This window comes from Podarcis erhardii, assembly GCF_964252035.2.
Source record: "Podarcis erhardii genome assembly, chromosome: 2".
Taxonomy (NCBI): domain Eukaryota; kingdom Metazoa; phylum Chordata; class Lepidosauria; order Squamata; family Lacertidae; genus Podarcis; species Podarcis erhardii.
In genome coordinates, this window is record NC_138498.1 from 64,772,898 (window position 1) to 64,788,630 (window position 15,733).

The 15,733-nt window shown below is 45.5% G+C and overlaps 1 protein-coding gene across 1 annotated transcript; it reads right to left on the bottom strand.

Moving 5' to 3' along the window:
* Positions 1-4,644: 4,644 nt before the first annotated feature.
* ATOX1 (antioxidant 1 copper chaperone) lies at positions 4,645-14,609 on the bottom strand. Its single transcript, XM_081851609.1, has 4 exons — positions 14,422-14,609; positions 10,256-10,331; positions 7,436-7,606; positions 4,645-4,889 (listed from the first exon to the last, which is right to left on the bottom strand). The coding sequence occupies exons 1-3, from the start codon at positions 14,425-14,427 to the stop codon at positions 7,482-7,484; spliced, it is 207 nt and encodes a 68-aa protein (XP_081707735.1). The 5' UTR covers positions 14,428-14,609; the 3' UTR covers positions 4,645-4,889; positions 7,436-7,481.
* Positions 14,610-15,733: the final 1,124 nt, after the last annotated feature.

Sequence of the window (15,733 nt, forward strand, 5' to 3'; positions counted from 1 at the left end):
CTAACCTCCCTGCAAACAAATTGGAACGAATGCCCGGTAAATAGCCAACATTGTCTAACATTGCCCCTGCAAACAAATCAAGACGAATGCTCAATAAACAGCACCTCATATCCCATTTAATGCAGGGAGAAGTGAGAGCAAAAAAAATACGGCAAGGGCTGTATGAAGTCCCCAGGGGTCCAGCTGCCAAAACCATTTTCTTAGAATCATAGAATTGTAGAGTTGGAAGGGACTCTAAGGATCATCTAGTCCAGGCATCCCCAAACTTGGCCCTCCAGATGTTTTGGGACTACAACTCCCATCGTCCCTAGCTAATAGGACCGGTGGTCAGGGATGATGGGAATTGTAGTCCCAAAACATCTGGAGGGCTGAGTTTGGGGATACCTGATCTAGTCCAACCCCCTGCAAGGCAGGAATATTTAGCTACCTCATACGGAGATCAAAACTGCAACCTTGGCATTATCAGCACCACATACTAACTGGCTGAGCTCCTGTGCCCTGCAACTGCGATCCTGAATATATTCCAAGTAAGTGTTTAGCAGCAGACTGCAAGAACTCCTTTAAATGTTGCTACTCCACCACCAGCAAGCAAAGTTAAGCCCTTTTGTTTGCGTGTTTTGATTTCATTCTCCTTCCTTGGAAGAGCCACACTCTAATTTTAGCTATGAAGGGCTTTAAACTAAATACCCAGTGTTTCCATACATTTACGGTTAGCCAGAAACTAAAAGGGAAAGCTGTTGAATAGGTAAACAAGAGTCAACTAGCTGTTAACTCAAATGATCCAGTGGAGAAACTGAGCGCATGAAACCCAGAAAGTTTCAAAAGATTGATTCTTCGGCAGCATTAATGGACATGATTCTGTCACACACCTCAAATGCTCTTAGTAAGGCTTAAACAAATAAGAAGAATGCTTTAATGCTGGAGTGTGTGTGTGCGAAGGGGGAGAGATATGGCCACAATCCAGGGTAGAATTATGGACACTTGGACTGCAGTCCTATACATGCTTAGCCAGGAGAGTAAGTTTAATTGACTTCACTAGGAGTACACATATACAGAACTATGCTGTTAAGTCCCATTGCCTGCTTCAAGGAGGCAGTAGCAATACCATTCCTTAAGAAGCCTTCCTTGGATTTGGAAAATCTAAGTACAGTGGTACCTTGGTTCTCAAACTTAATCCGTTCCAAAAGTCCATTCCCAAACCCAAGTGTTCCAAAACCAAGGTGCGCTTTCCCACAGAAAGTAATGCAAAATGGATTCATCTGTTCCAGACTTTAAGAAACAACCCCTAAAACAGCAATATAACATGAATTTTACTATCTAACGAGACCATTGATCCATAAAAGGAAAGCAATAAACAATGTAGTACAGTCACACAATCAATCAATCAATCAGTAGCTGAACTGGGTTTCACAAGTCACACACACACACAAAAAGAGCCACAAAAATTCAAAATAAATAGCAAAAACAGACAGACCTCAGCGTAACACTAAAAATGGAAGTGTGGCACACAAAACAGAAGAGTGGCACTCAAATCAGAAGCGTAACAATCAAAACAGAGCACATTCAGCTTCCCAAAAAAGTTCGCAAACCAGAACAAAAAAATTCGCAAACCAGAACAAAAAAGTTCGCAAACCAGAACACTTACTTCCAGGTTTGCTGTGTTTGGGTTCCAAGTTGTTTGACAACCAAGGCACTTGAGAACCAAGGTACCACTGTAATAACTGACCAGTTGCCAGCCTCCCCTTCTTGGGCAAGGTTCTTGAGCAGATAGTCACAGACCTGATCTAGGAAACTGATTCTCCAGATCCATTTCAATTGGAGTTTAGGCCCAGTTTTGGCATAGAAACTGCTTTGGTGACCCTGTATGATGACAAAATGTGTCCTTGTTAATTCTCCTTGACCTTTCAGTGGCTTTTGATACCATCAACCATGGTGTCCTTCTGGAGCGGCCGTCTAAGCGAGAGATGGATGGCCCTGTTTTGGGGTGGTCCAACTTGGATGGTCGTTTCCAGAGGTTAATGCTTGAGGAGCCCTATGGAGCCTTCAATGATGAGTTCCTCAGGGCTCAATTTTATCCTCCTTGCTGTTTAACATCTACATGAAACTGCTGAGTGGCAGTGGTTTGAGAGTACGTTGCCAGCAATATGCTGATGGCACACAGCTCTACTTCTCATTTACACTTGCAGGTTGGCAGTGAATGTGCTGGACTGTTGTCTTGCCTTGGTAATGGGATGAGAACCAACAAACTGAAGCTCAATCCAGATAAGACTGAGGCGCTGTTAGTGGGTGGTCCGCTAGACTGGATGGATGGGAGGTGGCCTGCTCTTGATGGGGTTACACTCCCTCTGGAGGGGCATGTATGTAGCTTGGGGGTACCCCTGGATCCTTGGCTGTCACGTGGCTCACATGGCCTCAGTGGCATAGGGTACCTTCCATCAGCTGCGCCCCTATATGGACAAGGATAACCTAGCTCCTGTCATCTGTGCTCTGGTGACCTCTAGGTTAGATTACTGCAATGTATGATACATGGGGCTGCCTCTGAAGATGGTTCGGAAACTTCAGCTGGTGCAGAATTTGGAAGCCAGGTTCTGCCCTGGGCAAGATGGATTGAGTATATAATGCCAATCCTAGCTGAACTGCCAGCTAGTTTCTGGGCCCAATTCAAAGCACTACTAAGCCTTAACTAAGACTGCAATACGTCAAGGGCTGCCTGTCCCCATATGAACCTCCCGGACCCTGCAATCATCATGCAAGGTTGTCCTTCCTGTGCCTCCTTTGCTAGAGGGTGGCAGCATGAAAACAGGCCTTTTCTGTGGTGACCCCCTGCTTGTGGAATGCTTTCCCCAAGGGAGGCTCACCTAGTGCCTTCATTACGTATCTTTAGGCATCAAGCAAAAACATTCCTCTTCTCTCAGGCCTTTGGCTAATTAGAGAATCTATGGCCTTTTAAACAGGGGAGAGTATTGTTCTCATTTGTTACTATATGTATTTTTTTTTTTGTTTTCATATTGTAAACTGCCCTGTGATCCTCCATTGAAGGGCGACATCAAAATAGGTAGATGATAGATAAGTGTGCCAAAGGTTGTCTTGGAAGATGGACTTTGTATATGTGTGTTTTAAAGGACAAGGAAACCTTACCCACCATTTCTATTGTGATTATGTGGGGCGGGGTAGGGGGGAGATGAAATGAACAAGCCACTCCCCAGCTATTAGGTTTGTTTTGGTTGCATTTCTCAGAGTCACATTTCAGATTCATTTTACAGACTCTCGTGGCATTGTGACAATTGTTATTGACATTTAGGACTGAGATAAGGAGAAGGAAATTGCATGAACTGATAGCTGGGAAAGGATGGGAGGAGAGAAGAGAGACCCATCTCTGTAGCTAGCACATCTCTCCTTACTCAAGACCTCTGTTTGGCAGTGTATACTGTTGTGATGGGAAATGTTTATATATAGTTTCCAAACAACAACCTACTCCTGAGACCTATGAGGGAAATTAGCTTAGCTCTCCAGAGACATGCTAGCTGTGGGATATTAACGCAACTATTATCGCTTATTTGCTCACAGCACCTTCTCTTGGATTTTTCCTCAGATGCTCCATCTTCTGTCACTGATTCCCCATTAAAATGGTGCAGGCAGCGTGAGAACATTTCCCCACTCCTCAACCAAAAAATAAAAAGGCCGTCTCTATTCTTGTCTTAATATTAAACTGAAGTGACCACAGCCATTTCTGGCTAGTTTCTTCTCAATAGCAGCAGAAAGAAGTGCAGATGCTCTTCTGGAAGTACAGTGGTACCTCGGGTTACATACGCTTCAGGTTACAGACTCCGCTAACCCAGAAATAGTACCTCGGGTTAAGAACTTTGCTTCAGGATGAGAACAGAAATCGTGCTCTGGCGGCACGGCACCAGCAGGAGGCCCCATTAGCTAAAGTGGTGCTTCAGGTTAAGAACAGTTTCAGGTTAAGAACGGACCTCCGGAACAAATTAAGTATTTAACCCGAGGTACCAGTCTACAAGGACAAAGACATACTACATTTGCTTCCTACCTTCCTTCAAGGAGCACAAGGCAATAGAAATGAGGTTCTCCCATTTTTATTGGCCCACTATCTTGGACAGGTAGGCAGAAGAAGCAGTAACTTGTTTAAGGTCACTCGTCAAATGTATCCAAATGTCACTCTGCACGTAAGACAAGAGATTTCACCTCCCTGACATGTCTGACACTCGATCCACTATGCCACACAATTGCTATGTTGCCATTGGAGAATTTTGGTCCAATAAGAATATGTTTGGAACCTAATGACCTAATACCGAGTGACACCATTGGTCCATCAAGCTCAGGATTGCCCCCAATGATTGGCAGTGGGTCTCCAAGATTTCAGGTGGGATACTCCCAGCCCTTACTGGAGATGCCAGGGAATAAACCTGGGACCTTTTGCATGCAAAGCAGATGTTCTAGGTCTGAGCTACGCTCCTTGGCACCCAATGATGTATCCTAGCAATGCTCCGTTCATCTTTTTAGAATCTTATCTCATTGGTGGACTGAAATAAATTATCTCACGATTGGTACTTATTTTTAAAAGTTAGCCCCTGCCCCACCAAAAAGAAAACAGGGCTTAAAAGATATATACTAAGAGCCATGGTGTTTACTTGAATATAGCAGATCCAAGTTTTATTACAAAGCCAAAGAGAAGAAACACTACAGCTGTAGGACAGTATGTGGGACATCTGCGGTCAAAATTTCTCATAGTCCTTCCCCCACCAAAGGCCTTCTTCTTCTTCTTCCCACCCTTCCCCTCTTCTCCAACATCTGGCAGGGCAACTGTGGTCAAAAGAAGATTGACAGAAGTGTAAACAGCCGCCTTCGGACTGAAGCCATGTTAAGCATTGCTGCAAAATAAAGGAAGGGGGGAGAGAGTTAGGCAAGGGCAGCATCTGCTGGTGGGACCTAGAAGGAACATCCATTTTAAACAAAGGCTGCTTTGGGGGGCCCTCAGCCGGTTACTGCAGGCTACTACAACTGCTGCTCCCCCTGGTGTGTGGAAAGCTGGCAGAAATATTTTCTTGCGGCCTATAATGTGCTTGATGTTCTGCTCCTGCTACCCATCGCTGCATTTCCAGCAGACAAAAGATGGCGGGAAGGAAGGAAAGTCCTTGGTATGCTGGCCTTCACAAGCAGTTTGGCTGTATATGGATTGGTGGGTTACCTACCTACCTGACTTGTGTGTTTACAATTCCTTCCACACCTTGTTAGAAGGCCCCTATTCCCCTCACAAAACTGCAGTTCCCAGAGTTTCCTGTGAAGAGGGATTGATTGTTAAACCACTCTGGCAATAGTAGCTCTGTGAGGGGACTAGGGGTCTCCTAATAACTCTCGGAACCCTTAACAAACTACACCTCCCAGAATTCTTTTTGTGGAAACCAAGTGACTGTTTGAAGTGGCATCGTGGTGCTTTAAAGGTATGGTGCGGATGTGGCATTAGCATGCCTGCATTCTAGTGCGCAGGGAATGCCTACTAAAAACTCAGTACCTGAAGTGGTAGGAGGGCAGAACAGAATCTTCAGTAGTAAAAGCAGATAGGCAAATAATATTTTACAGATCTATTTCTCTCCACCCTGGTTCTCAAGATGAGCAGCAGCTGTGTTGTGCAAAGCAGATTGTGCATCAAATAATTCAGTTTTGCTGTGTACAGAATCATTATTGTGGCACAGGATTTTGATTTGTTTAGTGCGCAGAAATTTTTTTAAGAGAAAAAGGCATGCAGAACTAGGCCTAAATATAGCCAAAATAAAAATCTTGTCCATTTAATGTGAGTCGGACCGATGTTCCCTGCGTACTTTGGAAGGACTTGAAGTTATTAGGTTCTGCTGCTCTCATGCAAACATGCCCCACTCAATCCTCTACTATAAAGTGTTTTTGTGTGAACAACCAGTACGTTCAATGAAGGCTTAAATTTTCACAGTGCACAAGGAACATTCCTCCAAAGAAAACCCAACTCGTTGTTATTGTTCCCACACTGATGGAACCACAGGGCAGCCAGCAGTTCTGCCAAAACACTGGCAGTGTGCAGAGGATAATTTTTGAAGCTATTTTCTCCTTAGTGCCACGGTGGCAACAGAACCAAACTGGTAGTTTACTAACCCTACAAACTTAATGGGGCACCCTTGTAGGTGCTGCTGATGGCGGAGAAGCCCGTTAATTCCTACCCCAGTGCTAAATGTAATTCACTTCTGGTAATTCAGGGCCAATCAATGGTGTGAAAGTAACCAGATAGGCTCAGAAGATGTTTCTGGACTAGGCAATGTCATTCTCAGGAAAAGTTAAGGAAGTGTTCAAAAAGAAGGGAGCTCTTATCTTGTTTCCCTCTATCTTTATATGCTGATATGTATTTCTTATTTCACATAACCGAGAATGAAGTATTTTTAAAGAGTTTAAAAACAGGTTCCCAACCTTGAGAAAGAGTGAAGGTTTGGGGAAGGACAGAGCTCCGCCCATTACAAAAAACTATGCGACAGGGTTATCAGTTTCACACCAGACCACAGCGCATGCATATCTCCTGCAGCACACTGCTGGGGTAATCTTGGGTCCCCCTTTCTTACGAAGCAATGCAACTTGGAAAAAAAATCAAGTTTTACGAGACACCACAGCAAGACAGAAAAATGAGCACCAGGTGATGGCAACTGAAGGCCACCGCTTGTGGCCTCCATGGCTCTGCAAAGCTTCATGGCCCAATCAAGATATACACACCCAGATGAGCTAGAATAAACCGGCACTGTAAAATCAGTTCCACAAATGGATCCATGCGTATAGACTATGAAGCCAGTTGAGGAACCTATGGCCTTCCAGATATTGTCAAGTAATAGTTTCCATCATCTTTTTTGCTGGCCATGCTGGTTTGGGTCCAATGGGAGCAGAGCCCAGAAACATCCCTCCTTTAAACAAGGCTGAAATCCCACTGATAAGATGCTTGGGAGTCGCAGGATTCAGTTGCTCCTGTCCTTGCCAAACAGCTGGTTTGTGGGGTTTCAAAATGCCTGGCACACACAGTCACAGATGATTTACGCGCAGTTTGCTGGATTTGAGTCCTAGCTTGTATACAGCACCAGCTCCTCTACTTCAAAAGAAGAGGCCGGCTTCAATGGACATAAAATATTGGGGCTTGCAGGGAAAGTTTTTACATATGGCACAGGATCTATCTCCTCCTCTGATATTATATATAAAAGAGAACACGTGGCATGAAGTCATCCAGTTAAGAGTTTCCTTGCCCTCACTTCAGTCCAGTCTATGAAGTCACTGGAGGTGGGAAACTCTTAGCAAGATTTCTGTCACATCATACATTTTGTTTCTTATACAATGTGGGGGCTGCTGTTTTCAGCACACTTTTCATCTTGAGCATTCTGCTCTGAGTGGCTTAAGAGTATTCCTAGCAACTGACCTTTCCTGAAGCACAGGAGCCCCAGCAGCCAAGCATGCCTGTGGGGCTACTTGTCTCCAAGGTAGGAGGCATCCTTCCCAGTCTTCTTCAGGGTGTTCAGTAAGGTGTCAACACTGTGCTCTGACTCTATATTCACCTTCTTGTTGGGCAGGTCAATTTCAAACTGAACACCTGAAAAGAAAGGGCACAGTGTACAGAAGCAGCATTGGAAATTTAAAGTCTCCTCCCCACAATTTATTCTCCCACCTTCTTGAATGAGTGGCAATGTCAAATGGATAGTCTATATTAACTTGCAATACATCCATCAGTTGAGGCGGGGCTGTACTTTATCTTGTGCTTATTTATTTACAAATTTGTAATCTTCACTATGAGAAAGCTATAGTAAGATGGAGTATAGGGATAAAATCATCAAAAGAGCCATGAAAACATCTTAAGCGTTGAAAAATGAGTAAAAGATGGTTTAGTCTGATGGTAGAGCACAAGGTTTCACAAACTTGGGCCTCCAGCTGTTGTTGGACTACAACTCCCATCATCCCTGACCACTGGTCCCGGCAACTAGGGTTGATGGGAATTGTAGTTCACCAACTGCTGGAGAATCAAGTTAGGGAAACTCCGGTAGAGCATTCATGTAAAAAGGCCTCAGCTTCAATCCCCAGGATCTCTAGATAGGGCTGGGAAAGACCTTTGTCAGAAATCCTGGAGAGCAACTGCCGGTCAGCTTAAGAAAATACTGAGAGAGATTGACCAATGGTCTTACTCTGTGTAAAAGGAGTTTCCCGTATTCCTCTCCAGGTAGCAAAGATGTGATGTGAAAAAGCCCTGCCTAAGACCCTGAAGAGGGACGCAGGTGGTGCTGTGGGTTAAACCACAGAGCCTAGGACTTGCCGATCAGAAGGTCGGTGATTCGAATCCCCACAACGGGGTGAGCTCCCATTGTTCGGTCCCAGCTCCTGCCAACCTAGCAGTTCGAAAGCACGTTAAAGTGCAAGTAGATCAATAGGTACCACTCCGGTGGGAAGGTAAACGGTGTTTCCGTGCACTGCTCTGGTTCGCCAGAAGCAGCTTAGTCATGCTGGCCACATGACCCAGAAGCTGTACACCGGCTCCCTCAGCCAATAAAGCGAGATGAGCGCTACAACCCCAGAATCAGTCACGACTGGACCTAATGGTAAGGGGTCCCCTTTACCTTTACCTTTTAGGACCCTGAAGAGCCATTGCCAGTCAATACTGAGCGAGATGGACCAAGGGCTTCTCTGTATTGGGCTTTTGTAGTGAGACAGATGTTTCCTTTAGAATTTCACCCTTACTTCTCCTTCCATTAGACTATCTTCCCTTAGGAAGGGCCATATGCTTTGAATCCAAGATGGTTGGGAGCTGGATTCTCCCTGGCTGCAACATCAGTTGTCTGCAGCTGAAAGGCGTTCTTGTGAAAGAAGAACACCTTGCACATGCTAGCTTTCTATACCAAGGGAACATTTTATAAGGAGGAACATTATCAAGGCTGGTGGTTTCCTACGGGGAAGTAACATCAGGGTAGGAAACTGCATGGAACCACATATGGGGACTTCAGGCACATCCCACGTTACATATACACAAAAAGGCACCATGCGGCTTCTCAGTATATATGCCGACAGAATGAAATGCAGATGACTATGAGGCACATGAGGTTCATTTCTGTCCCAACGTGGAAGAAATTTATGTGTAGCAAATCCTTTGTGTGGGGGCAGCCTTCAATGTCTTGCAACAGTTATGCTGACACCAACAACAATGGAGGACAGGAGATTAGACGCTTGCTAAGGAGGTAAAGACAGCAGATTCAGCTCTCCTACTGCAGAGCAGAAGCAACCAGAGTTATGCGTCAATGATTTAAATGAGTTTTGGAGTAAGCCTTTGATCTTGTAAACAGAATAAAGTTGACTGGACAACTGCCTAGAAGAGGAAATTACGCAGTCTTAAGGGACACGGGATGAAAGTTAAACATTCCAGCAACAATCAATATTTAGTTACTGACTAACTACCTCTACAGTGGAACCTCGGGTTACGTACTGTCCTCCTTACGAATGCTTTGGGTAATGAGCTCCACTAACCCAGAAGTAGGTCTCCTGGTAGCGAACTTTGCCCCGGGATGCGAGCGGAAGTCGTGCGCCAGCAGTACAGCAGCAGCGGGAGGCCCCATTAGCGAAAGCGTGCCTCAGGTTAATCACGGTTTCGGGTTAAGAACGGATCTCCGGAATGAATTAAGTTTGTAAATGGAGGTACCACTGTATTAGGAGCAAAGTAGCAAGCCCTCTAGAAGTTGCTTGCTACTTCAGCTAGGGCAAGGAATGAAGCAGAAGCTGCACATCATTTAAGTGGCTCATTTAATCTTTTTAAAACCCTGCAATGAAAATACAATATGCAAAGATGAATGGACTATGAGTTGGAACATTTTCTAGCATGCTGCACTGACAACTGCAAACCAAGTTAGAAGGCCCTGGCTCTGGTTGAGGCTAATCTAACTTCCTTAGGGCCCGGGACCTCTTGGGTGTTGCTATTTATGGACCTTAAGGTCCTCCACAGGGCATACCAGGAGAGGTGGTCCTGTAGGTACGAGGGTCCTAAGCCGTGAAGGGCTTTAAAGGTCAAAACCAGCACCTTAAATCTGACCCTGTACTCCACTGGGAGCCAGTACAGCTGGAAAAGCACTGGGTGAATATGCTCCCATGGCAGAGACCCTGTGAGGAGCCTCAAACAATGCAAGCAGGAATACTTTAAGCGTAACGCTAAGTGCAAGAAGAAGCCTTGAGTGTTCAGTCGTGTGGTCTGTCAGGTACCACTCACCTCCCAGCTTGTTGAGAACACGGGTGACGGCATTAGAGCACCCTTCACAGGTCATGTCTACAAAGAATTCATGTTTCTGAAATTGCAAGGAGAAAGAATGGAGAGGACATTGAAATATCTCTCGCTGAGCAACTGCACAATGATGTTATAAAAACTAGTTTATTAAACAATAACAAAAGTTAGTATCAAAGCTTGACCTTAACTGCTTGGGTTTGGATACCTTGTTAAAATGTTGAAATTTATGCAATAAATAAATAAATTTCAGGTTCATGTCAACTGGAGCACCCATAAACCTGTGCTCCATAGTCTTTGAGCGTATGCACATGAACATAACTTGCTGAGACTTTGTTTAAATGTTGGGATCAAGTTGTAGATGCATTTTCTTTAAGAATACATTGTCAGACAAAATGATGTTCTCCTTTCCTTGCGTCAGGGTGAATTAATTTAAATCAAGGCAATTTAAATTACCAAGGGGGGTGGGGGAAGGCTGATTTAGGAAATTCTATTGGTACTTCATGCATTTCCTAAACAATTAGGTAATTAACGCTACATCTACATGGAACATTTACACTACTATTTTATAGTATTGCTGCTTTCTGAATATTATTTACTGGAACAGTAGGAGATAGTATTGCCTTTGGGTCCTACTCATGGGGTAGGTATCTGAATAGCCAATGCAAGCAGCAAGGTACTAGATTAGGTAAATAGGCATTTGTCTGATCCAACAGGACTCTTTCTTGGGGGTGGTGGTGTCTTTTTTCACTTTTGCTTTCTTTCCAGCCTTGCCCCACACCAGAAACAGAAAGTATTTCCACACAAGAACAGAAAGTAGCTAAAATCCGTTACAATAAAAAACACACTTGACCTGTAATGTCTATTTAAAGACAACAAAGGACCCATTCTCCCCACCCTGCAAAAAAGCAAACAACTTCTTTTCATAAGACGAAAAGGAAATGTCCTTACTGATAGAAAACAAATACTACAGAGCAAATCGCAGAGCTAACACAGTTAAAGAAATAATTCGGGTTGATGCAGTCGATGATCAGCAAGGATGGCATTTTCTGGGTCTGGAATGAAGTTCAGAGATGACTAGGTACTTCATTGGTCCTAGAATCAAGGCCATAATAACATTTATTGTGCCATATTAATATTTGGCCTCAACATATTTATTTTTCCTGCTTTTCTGCTTATGCAAAAGAACAGTTTTAAACTATTTGCTTTATAGAGGGCCGTTCAGTTTAAAGAGACATTTACAACACTGAGTTATAAAATAGCCATTTTATAGTAAACAACAACAACACCCCTTAGTAGACAGGTTAACAGTACTTTTTCTCTTCATAGTATGAAGTATGTACCCAACCCAGGATGTTTAAAAGTTGTGGCAGAACTTGCATCCTTCGTAAACAGCCCAGCCCTGAGAGAATTGTATGTCCCTGTGGCTAATTGTGTAATATTACTGGAGTCTACTGGGGGAGGGCAGGGAGAAGAGGGAGGAGAAAAAAGAGCCAGATCTTGCATTACTAACCAGTTTTTCCTGGCACCTCTAAAAACACAATTCATAAAGATGAAACTGGAAAGAGGCCTGAAATCCAAGCCACATAATCTGTTATATCAGGGATGGGCCAAACAGAACTGGATGACATAAGATGGACCAAACCCCTAGAATCTTTCCATGGATTCAAGTCACTTACATCTTTGCTAGAAGCTGAAAGGTTTATTCAAACGAGACACTTTCACTAAAGTAAGGTAAAGGGACCCCTGACCATTAGATCCAGTCGTGACTGACTGGGGTTGTGGCGCTCATCTTGCTTTATTGGCCGAGGGAGTCGGTGTACAGCTTCCGGGTCATGTGGCCAGCATGACTAAGCCGCTTCTGGCGAACCAGAGCAGCACATGGAAACGCCGTTTACCTTCCTGCCGGAGTGGTACCTATTTATCTACTTGCATTTGATGTGCTTTCAAACTGCTAGGTTGGCAGGAGCAGGGACCGAGCAACGGGAATTCACCCCGTCGCAGGGATTCGAACGACCGACCTTCTGATTGGCAAGTCCTAGGCTCTGTGGGAGACCTTAATACAACTTGTTCTTTAATGCGTCACCTGAAGATCACATAATGTTCTTGAAGGGATCCTCACGCTCCGTTTAAAATGTATTCTTGTCCTTGCATATGAGGGGCACTGTGTGCAGGATCCTATACCACTATCAGGCCTTGCTCAAGGAAGGAGGCACTCACAACTAAGCAATACACAAATTAGCAGTCCTGTTGTAACATCAGCTCCTAAGGATCAATTCCCAACGTGATCCTGTGAGGGTGGAATACAAGGGTTGGCTTTTGTTTTTTCATAACTGCAGTCTCAGAGGCAATGTGTTGCTGCCATCAGAGGTTACCCATTGGGGTTGCGATGAAGAAAAACAACAGGGGATGGTGGTCAAGGCTTCAGGCTTAGGGTTTATATTATATTATAATTATTTAAATTTCTATACCGCCCTTCCTCTAAAGCACAGATATTACTCAGAGACAACCAGACTGCTGGTGGGAATTGTGGTCCAAAACATCTGGATGGTGAGAGGTTGGCGAAGGTTGGTCTTATCACTGATATGTGTAAGAGGCTTTGAGAGACTTTTTTGTGCTTAAGAGAGGGATAAAAACACTTTAAACCTTCAGCCCCACAGGTGAAGCAAAACATACAGCTTTGGCTCCCATTTCTTTGCTATTGGGGGCTTCCTAATTTGCTTTCCCCTATGTGGGTGGCGCTGTGGGTTAAACCACAGAGCCTAGGACTTGCCGATCAGAAGGTTGGCTGTTCGAATCCCCGCGACGGGGTGAGCTCCCGTTGCTCGGTCCCTGCTCCTGCCAACCTAGCAGTTCGAAAGCACGTCAAAGTGCAAGTAGATAAATAGGTACCGCTCCGGTGGGAAGGTAAACGGCGTTTCCGTGTGCTGCTCTGGTTTGCCAGAAGCAGCTTAGCCATGCTGGCCACATGACCCGGAAGCTGTATGCTGGCTCCCTCACCAATAAAGCGAGATGAGCGCCGTAACCCCAGAGTCGGTCACGACTGGATCTAATGGTCAGGGGTCCCTTTACCTTTTAACTTGATTTAAAACTCACAGCTCATCATCAGTGTGATCTACCTGGCTTGGCAAACCGTGGGCCCTAATGGAAGACATACAACTGGATCAAGAGAGGTGGTACACACAGCAGCAGGGAGCAGAAATTTAAGAACCGCTATAATGCATGTGTGGCAAAACCAGGTTGCAAATCTGGTGCCAACACCACTTCACAGTACAGTGGTACCTCGGGTTACATACACTTCAGGCTACATGCGCTTCAGGTTACAGACTCTGCTAACCCAGAAATATTACCTCAGGTTAAGAACTTTGCTTCAGGATGAGAACAGAATTTGTGCTCCGGCGGCGCGGCAGCAGCGGAAGGCCCCATTAGCTAAAGTGGTGCTTCGGGTTAAGAACAGTTTCAGGTTAAGAACTGACCTCCAGAACGAATTAAGTACTTAACCCAAGGTACCACTGTATGGGTGTAAGCCAGGATTTGGGGGGCGGGGGCGGGGAGCAGGCCTTATGTTAGGGGGTTGGGTGCAGAACCAAGTTACAGTATCTGCAACACAACTGATCAGTTGGTTATTTTTATTTATTTACTTGATTTTTTGGGAGGGGCAGCTGCCCCCTTGCACCATCCTGACTATGCCCATACTGTACCTCACAGTACCCTAAAACTACTTGGAGGTTGTTTTTCCTGCGATCAAGCGCTTTATAATCGCTAGCAAACTAATAGTAATAATAATAATAGTAATAATGATGACAGTCCCTTTACAACCAGCATTTCTTCAGTGACATGACCAAGGCCGCCAAGGGAAGCCTGTGCCAAGCCGTAGATCCGGTAACGCCCCGATCCCAGCGCAGAGCACCCCGCGCCTTGAGCAGCACCCTTACACATCGTCACCCCGTTTTGCGGGAGGGGCGCCTCCCGAGTCGCAACGGGGCCGAGGGCGGGCGTCTTTCAAACTGGGCCCGATCGTTAGGAATCCCCGGAAGGCGAGTCCATCTCCTTCTTTTCCCGGCAGTAGAAACGACAACGGCAGATGGATGTGGGGTAAGGCTGATGCTGTGTCCGAAAAGGGCAACGGCGCGACTGCCCAGATCACCACCCACCGGCATGGCTGCTGCTGCTGCTGCTGCGGCTGCTCCTCCTCTTCTTCCTCCGAAGCCTTCCTGGCTGCTGCTCAGCGGAACGACGCGGCTCCCTCCGCAGCCTCCGCGAAATGAAAGGCCACCAAACCAGCTCGCGCCCCTCCCACTGGCCGGCCACCCCTCCTGCGCTAAGCCTTCCCCGGCGGAGTCGGCGTCGGGAAGGCGGGGGGAAGCCGAGGACGCGCGCGCTCTTCGCGCTTTGCGCCACTAGGAGGAGAAATTCCACGAGTCTGTAGCATCTTAGAATTTTAAGAGGGAGAAAGGGACCACGAAGGGTCATCTAGTCCAATCCCCTGCAAGGCAGGAGGAACCTTTGACCCAGATTAAAAGCTTCCTAAAGCAGATTCTTCCTGGGTATAGTAATCAGTGCTTTCTTCTAAGAAAATGTTTAGGTAAAGGTAAAGGTAAGGGACCCCTGACCATTAGGTCCAGTCGTGGCCAACTCTGGGGTTGCGGTGCTTATCTCGCTTTACTGGCCGAGGGAGCCGGCATACAGCTTCTGGGTCATGTGGCCAGCATGGGGAACCAAAGCAGCGCACGGAAATGCCGTTTACCTTCCCGCCGGAGCAGTACCTATTTATCTACTTGCACTTTGACGTGCTTTCGAACTGCTAGGTTGGCAGGAGCATTGACCGAGCAACGGGAGCTCACCCTGTTGTGGGGATTCAAACCGCCAACCTTCTGATCGGCAAGTCCTAGGCTCAGTGTTTAGGGACACTCTAATTTTCCTACGCATATTGAAATACTGCCCCTCAAAGAGGCCAAACTTAGATTCACAAAATGTTTAAGGGTATGTGTACTCTTGTGTCTCCCCAGAAAAAAGAAATAATAATAATAATAATAATAATAATAATAATAATAACAATAATAATATATTTATACCCCACCCATCTGGCTGGGTTTCCCCAGCCACTCTGGGTGGCTCCCAACAGAATATTAAAAACACGATAAAACATCAAGCATTAAAAACTTCCCTAAACGGGGCTGCCTTCAGATGTCTTCTAAAAGTCAGATAATTGTTTATTCCTTGACATCTGATAGCAGGGCATTCCACAGGGCGGGCGCCACTACCAAGAAGGCCCTCTGCCTGGTTCCCTGTAACCTCCCTTCTCACAGTGAGGGAACCGTCAGAATGCCCTTGGAGCTGGACCTCAGTTTCCGGGCTGAATGATGGGGGTGGAGAGGCTCCTTCAGGCATACAGAATTGACCTAGAAGAAGAAGAAGAATTTGGATTTGATATCCCGCCTTTCACTCCCTTTAAGGAGTCTCAAA